The sequence below is a fragment of the Argopecten irradians genome, chromosome 1, assembly GCF_041381155.1.
Source record: "Argopecten irradians isolate NY chromosome 1, Ai_NY, whole genome shotgun sequence".
Taxonomy (NCBI): domain Eukaryota; kingdom Metazoa; phylum Mollusca; class Bivalvia; order Pectinida; family Pectinidae; genus Argopecten; species Argopecten irradians.
The window spans coordinates 43,314,352-43,322,364 of record NC_091134.1 but is presented as its reverse complement, the minus strand read 5'-3'; the positions used below and the strand labels follow the sequence as shown (position 1 = coordinate 43,322,364).

General features: G+C 38.7%; 1 protein-coding gene across 1 annotated transcript; it reads right to left on the bottom strand.

Moving 5' to 3' along the window:
- Nucleotides 1-848: 848 nt before the first annotated feature.
- Nucleotides 849-5,574, bottom strand: LOC138329048 (uncharacterized). The gene has a single exon (XM_069275763.1). The coding sequence runs from the start codon at nt 4,387-4,389 to the stop codon at nt 2,668-2,670; it is 1,722 nt and encodes a 573-aa protein (XP_069131864.1). The 5' UTR covers nt 4,390-5,574; the 3' UTR covers nt 849-2,667.
- Between the last annotated feature and the right edge of the window lie 2,439 nt (nt 5,575-8,013).

Here is an 8,013-nt window from a genome sequence, read left to right as displayed (position 1 = left end):
GAGTATCTATTCATTAGGATTACAAAATTTTGTTCTTCAAGCAAAGCTTTATTCTGACAATAATACTTCAGATCATTTATAAAATATTTACAGGTGTTCCGAGGACACGTTAAAACGTAAAATATTCTTGTCGGTGTTCTATTTTGTCGAATCTTTATCTGGACTTAAATATCTAAATTGTTCTTTACTGAAAGCAAACACAGATAGATCAGTTTATCGAATTTAAATCTAGTCCCCTTCTGAAAACCAAAAATCTATATTGACTTCCAAATGATATAACTCGTGATTAGTGATTTATAAATTTGTGACATAGGATTACCTGCCTGATCACGAAAAAACAAAAAAGCAACTATTGAAAAAAAAAATTTAAAGAAAGAAAATTATCCTAGACTTCAATGGCTCAATATATATAATTCTGGTGACAATGTCTAGAAATCCTTTTGTTTAAAGTTTCGTTTAAGTAAATCTCTTCCACATGACATCAATCAATATCACTGGGGATACATAGTTCTATCACCTGGTTAGAGAAATGCTACACGGTATAAAGGTCCTAAATCACCTGTCCAGATGTGTGTTATAAACAGTTTAGGTAGGACATGTCTACAGGCTGTAAATCTACCTACAGAGAATTTACTGCCGTGTGTTGTATCGTGTAAATGCATAACCAATTAAGATGAAAATGTGGTGTATGACAGTCATTGCAAGTTACGTAATTTACAAATGCTAAGATAACTGAGAGACTCACGATTAGATTGACTAGATCCATGTCCTACCAAGGAAATATGTTTTACTCTATAGTTTTAAAGCGATAGACAAAAAATGAATCTTGCATAACATGAACGCGTATAACCTTTCAAATTTTGTTTTATCATACATTTCAATCATTGGGCTATCGGCGAGTCATCAACAACTTTATAACAAAGAGAACACCACTTATATTTCACTTTATACAGTACAATGTAATAACAAAATAGTAATCCTAAGTTAAATGTGAACGGGGATTCCTAGGGTGATAAATAGCAGAACCAGATGTACCGGAAAATTAAGCGTTCTCTGCTTCGCTGATGTCATTTGTCCCACAAATGTCTCTATCTAAAACCGGTTTGTAACAAGTTGTGATCCCATTTGTGATATTATTCAGAAGATGTTATTCAATAAAAAAAAGGATTATTAACTCATATAAGGGAGGTTAAATGTTTATGCTCGATATTTTTGATAGTACATATATGTAGATTTGTACCACATAAGATAACATATGTGGTACTATTAAAGATACCATTCCAATGAAAAAAAATGACTTATTTATTATTTACCCATTTAAGTGAATCAACCTGTTTATGCCCGATATTTTGAAAGTAGCACTGTGTTTGTAATAAGTGCTCATAACGCATGTGATATTATTCAGGATGTCATTTCAAAAAGAAAGATTCGAATGATTATTAATCATTTGAGTGAGGTAACCTGTTTATGCCCGGTATTTTAATGGCAGATTTGTAACAAATGATGATATATGTGGTGCATATCATTAAAGATGTATTTTCAATACGACATATTTGAATTATTATTAATCATTAAAGTAATGTAATCTGTTTATGGTCGATATGTTAACGGTGAGTTTTAAACATCTTTACATCTTCCTTTTATGCAATTATTAAACCTTTTTCTCTAATCAATAAAGTTGAATGACATCATAGTTAAAATGCATAAAGACGTGGGAGAAATCATGAATAAAACATAAAAAAAACATAATATAACTCTTAAACAGCAATATCAAATCAAATAATTCATTTCAATAGTTGCATATTCGCACAATTATTCATTTCACGTAATCTTTAAATATAAATAAATAGCACATTCACTTGTCACACGCCTAAATGGTGAATTGATAAATAAAACGTCCCACGCTATACAAGTTTCTACGACAGGTAAGTCGACGGTATTTTTGTAACTAGTAACACACTTTTTGCTTTAAACAGTGAATACTTGTATTGTAAACTTTGAAGACTGGTAATGTTTAATCTAAACAAAACAGATGATTTTCACTTAGCCCAAATACTGCCAGTGTGTATTTTAATACGTTAGGGGTGGTGTTTAGTCAGATAAGAAAGAGGATTATAACGGCTGGCACGACTTAGCTGGTACACTGGCGGCTATGTAGAGAAGTGTCTCCTTGGTCTTGTGTGTTTTATTATTACAGAGAATTCCCACACGCACGGTGCTGTAAGGGACCATGTGTCAATATTGCCATTCGAAACAGATTAATAATTTTATACATAAAGTACAAACTAAGCTCTTTCTCACACAGTTGGAAAGTTGGGGTATTCCATCGTACCAACCTCAAAATTAACAGAGATTGTCCATAGTCACCTCACACATGTCCGGGGTCATAACACTATTATTCCATTTTGGCATGTAGAGATTACATCACAGACTGTGCTCAGTGATCCGACAAGATCAATTGGTCTAACACTTGTTTTAAAACACATAATAAAGATTATCAAAAAGACGGCATGCACCTTTGTTTGAGTTGACAAATGACATCCAGCACTTGAGCAGGGCTATCCAGACACTTGATTATTGCGAGGTTAAAACTTATGTATACAAGCACTTTTGATTTGAAAAGAAGAATTATGAAAGACACGAATTTGAGAAGTGCGTTCGATAAGGTTATACTTCCACTGATACTTGAGTCGGACGCATCTTTGCGTGACCTGAGGTCAGGAAAGTCCTAGAGGGATCATCAGGGTCCAAATCCTCAGCTTCTTCCTCGTCGTCATCCTCATTCACCTCGTTATTATCCTCTACGTCTCTGTTACTTTCATCGTTATCTTCCATAGAGTTCTCCGGAACGTCAAGTACCACTTGTAGAATTTCGGAGCTTCCTGGAGATTCCTCTATAGTCATTCCAATGGGTATAGACGCTACAATCTCTGTTGCTTGTCTGCTCGGCGGAGTGGCGCTTACTATGTGCGTCCGTATATTGTGTTGCCCTCCTGACCGAATGCGTTGTTCGATGTCTTCTTCGTCTTGCGTATTTTGCGTTTGGTCGCGTTGATTGTCAAGGATTGTCTGATAAGCTCGGATCTGCTCCTCGCGAACGTGTTCTGATCCGTCCGGAACACCGGTGATCTTTCGTAACTCTGCATCCTCATCAAAATCATCACCATCTTTACCATCCTGTTGACTTTGATTTTCAGAGTTAACAATGTGTTCTAATTTGTCCGGAGCTGATTTCACGGATTTCAGAGATTTCTCCCGTAATCGTCTCTTTCGGTTAGATGCGTTTGATTCTAAACCTTTTCTAAGTTGAATTTCACCTTGCGTTAAGCTCCCCGAAGATGGCGGGTAGTACTTGGCTAATTCATAAGGTGACATTTCGAAAGGAAAATATGCATTCCTAGACTTTCGATACTTCTTCAGATCAATCTCTAGTTGAGTTTTAAGTTGGCGCTCGACCTTAGAAGGGTTACCTACCTTGCTAAGGATGTGAAGCGAGTTCGTGATGCCACCTATTTTATGCATTGGAGACCCTCCTGGGTCCGTAAAATTCATTTCATCAAAACCTAACCTAGTAACAACCTTCTTCCTAAGTGCCTTACCGCCTATATGTATAGAAGGAAGAGTGCCCTTCCTGTCGAAAGTGTCATAAAAAGGCGTAGAAGGTCTAAGGTCGGGTTCTTTATCCACGAAAGCGAAGTGTTCGGGTGGGTAAGGGTTAGTGGGCCCATCGGAGTATGGGCCCCATGCGTGCCCTTTGTGGTACATGTTCTTAAATGGATTGAGGTACTGCAGTGACCTTCGGCTACTTCCCTGCAGAAACCTATCTCCGTTCAGATTTACCATAGATGGCCAGTCGACCACCTGGCGTTCCTGAGATTGCTGAAGTCCCGTTTTCACTCTTGTAGGAACATCATCACACTGAATTTCCATCATGGTGGATTTGGCACGTTCACCTCGAGTTATAAATCCTGGTACAAAACTCTGAGTATGTTCAACCACCTTTTTAGGTGCATTTGACTCAGCACATGGATGTAATTTTGTTTTTGATTTTGGTGATTGGGGGCTATCCTGACGTCTCTTATTTTCCTTAAACTCTCCCAGATACATTTCTAGTTTATCCGGAGATGGCGACGGAGGAACAGGTGACGGGTCCCGAACCCTCCCTTGTCGTAACGCCATTTGCTGTTCATACCGATCATAAAATATGGGGAGACTATTCTCGCGTCGCCATACCTTTTTCACGAAAGGTTTCAATTCAACAATCGGTAACGGGTCTTTTTGGTTGTCCTCCTGTATCCCCTTTGGGGGTTTCGCGAACATTTCCTGTCGCTTTGAGTCCATTCTACCGAGACCAGGACGTGTTCCGTTCGCCATCATAGACATTGCCATATTGTCCTCATTCTGACTAGTTCTACCGATATAAACAAAATCCTGGGCACTCAGAAGGAATCGAGTAGTGTTAATTTATTGAAAATTAAATTAAATTGTCTTTCAGATAGATTCTCCTTAATGCCGGATGGATTTGAAGGAGATATCCTAGTCCAATTAAAATTTCTATTGAGCAGTTTATAAGTGATCATAGTTACGTTGTTGACTGTTGAACACGTACTTACATTACTGTTATATATAATCCGCTGTTTTGATAAAAGTGTATAATCCCGTCTGGCTAATTTGACGATAGGGACAGAATGAAATCCCTCATATTATCGCTATCTCCTCTTTATACATCCTCCTCACTACACCAGATATAGCCGGTATGATAACCCTCCAAGTGTCCACCTTCGGTCAGTATTGGCGATTTTGTCACCTCGAATGTCCTGATTATTCCATGTTGTCTAGAGCACTCCGAGTTCACGGTTAAAAGACACAGTCAGGCATGTCTAATAAGTCCTTAAGACGTCTATGATGTATATTAATATATATAATTAAGTCCGGTATTCACAAACGAAATCCGGCGGAAACCGCACGCACATTTAACTCATGTTTTTTAAACTAGACTTCATAATTCAAATCAGTACAGGTATTTTACACCAGGTAAAATCAATGTTATGTTTGTAACAGTATGTATGTTTACTTGCTAAACACTGAGGCAACCCGCCACCATATGATACTTGATGCATTATCCAGAGGTTCGCTAGAGACACCAATGCCCAATAGGACTGCAGTAGACGATCGTAGCAACACCCGACAACAAAGTATCTGCTGGGCCTCCTCTTGTATTGATTTAAATGTCTGATTCTCCGACTGCCTGTCGTTACGCTGTGTTCGTCCTTTAACCTGTCAGAGACTCAATCTGTCCTATTAGCTTTACCCGATACCTGAAACTTTATATTTAAAACCCCATTCTTAATTCTCTGTCCTTCTGTTACAATTGGTTTAATGCTGTTTTATCTACTGAGTGTCCTGGATTCGGATAAAATGTGTTCGATTATTGTTGTTTTAACAGAGTGATAGCTCTTTTCGTTTTTGTGTTAAGCGGATCATAATTTCGCCGATCGCGGTTAGGTCCACGTAACACACGGAATGGAACACTCCAAAGATTGGCGATCAGTTCATTGAATAGAATTGTTTAATCACAATAGATAGGCATTGTCATTAAAATGAATGTCCTCTTATCGTGGATAAATATACATATAACTCAATAACCCACACAAAAAAGAAACGCTTGATATTGGTACATAATGCTCCCATTATGTAGTGAATAGAACCTATAGAATTGTCCGTCAGCGGACTACCGGAGAAGACTCCATATATCTGGCGCAACAGACATAATCAGTGATTTAATTAAGGCACAATTAAAATGTATACCAATTTGTATAAATGCACTCCACTGAGTGTTTGGCCTTGTTTGGCGTTGCTGACTAAATGCTTTACTGACAACAAACAGGAGCCGTCTTACTAATTGATCGTGGCTTACTGTAGAAGTGTGGAATCAATATCTTTATCTGGCCTAATGTATTGATAACTTCCTCTAGATCCTGTCATAAGCGTCAAACATTACTGATATCTAGGTGATGCAGGGTAGGCCTAGATCACAGCCACGGCAAAGAAAAGATAAACAGCAATACACAATAATCAATCAATACATTCTCCCTTTAGACAAATAACTTGATGTGAACCATTAAATGATACAAGTTCGATCAATTTTGTAACATTCGGAATCATCATAACCATATCTTTAATTCGAATGCACCCATTTTCCGAAAGCATTATAGTCTATGCTGTTCCGCTTCTAATACTCTTTTGAGCGTGTTCTTGATTCTTTGTTCTGTTTTCGGCATAAAACAAAACTCTACTAACAGAATACATTTTGCATTTACACTTCATGTCTGTAGACATAAACTCTGTTTCTACGACCGCTGTTTCTAATTAGCAATGATGTAGAATTTGTCATGAATATTTCAGCCTGCGTGTAGAACCCGCTGTTCATTGCGTGCTCGGAGAAGCATGAAGAGTATCTCCGATGCCTTGGCTCTGAGACAAGTTCATCCTAGAGACTATCAAAATGCTGTAACTCCCAATATACCCAAACACGTCATTAAAAATGGTCAATTGGGTTGGTTTACAATGGTTAATGCTCTGTCGACATGTAATGCCATTTCATGGACGACTTCCCCTGTGCGTAATTTGGTGTATGCTACGTGTTTTGGGACACTGCGGTGTGTCTCCCTTTAATAATGGAAGTTTTTGCCCATTTTACATTGCTTATTTACAGAAGAATACAACTACAGATCCCGATTAGCACATCCATGACATTCCCTGTCATATTTTTATTCTGTGAATGAGCACATTTTTACGCCACTACCAATGCCCAGCATGTACGGCCGCAGACATAAAAGGCGACTAAATTTGGGATCTTGTCTTTTCTCTTTATCCTACCTTTGCCTCCCTTGACATCGTCTCACTTTTGGCCTTGCATTGAGCGCTCGCCTATGTGAGGAAGGCTCTGCCCTTGCCGAAACATGCTATGGGCTATAAAAGTGGTAGATTTTACTCAGCATAAAGGGAGTTGGAGGACTGGTTTGCCAGCTGTCAGTCAAGTATTTGGTTTTCATGCAGTTTGGTTTGCTAGATTTAGCGTCCTATTAATACTGTAATGGCTAGGGTCATTCAAGGACGGCCATTCATGTGTGCAATATAAGTGGGAGACGTTGATATATCCGTGTTATATCTCTTTGCAATTGTTGAACTCTTGTCTTTTTATAGTGCTATCTCCCTATCCGCCGAAGATACCGCACAATCATACTCCACCCGGCCACATTATACTAACAACTGGCAAATTAAACCAGTCGTCAGTGAGGTGTGCTGTTCTGTGTCTTAGTGAGACATACTTTAGTGAGATAGCACATTAACACTATAAAAAGAGCAACAGTCCCACTATTACAAAGACACAACACGATTATACCGCAGCCTCCCAAAACATAAACTTTCGATTTGGTTTATTATGTTTAACATCTTGTCAACAGCCAGGATATTTTAAAAATGGCCTCATATATGTATTGGTGTTGTGTCTCCTTGCAATGGTGGAACTCTCGTCCTTTTTATGGTGATATCTCATGCATCCGAAGACGCCGAACAAGCACATCCAACCAGGTGACATTATACTGACAACGGGCAAATCAGTCGTTCCACTCCCTTTATGCTGAGCGCTAAGCAGGAGCAGAAACTACCACTTCATAGACTGTGGTGTGTCTTGGCCAGGGAACATGCAGAACCCAGAGCCTACCTCACAGGGGCGAGCGCTCAACTGAATACCAAGAGTGAGGCGATGTCGAGGGATACGTTGGGAAAATTAAAGTCAGGAAGGACGGATAGAAAAGGTAATATCCCAAATTTTGTCGCCTTTTACGATTCCTACAAAATCTGGCTTATTACGATTGCAAATGGAACAAACAAGGATTCTGTGAAAAAGCCGAGCGGGTTATCTCAGTGGATTTTGTTTCCTTGTGCAATTTTCTTCGTTGTTTCAATTTAACTTACATCATCGATGATCATACGATCTCTACACCCGTA

Coding starts and splice junctions, on each gene's coding strand:
- LOC138329048 (XM_069275763.1), bottom strand. CDS start 4,389: ATGGCAATGTCTATGATGGCGAACGGAACACGTCCTGGTCTCGGTAGA.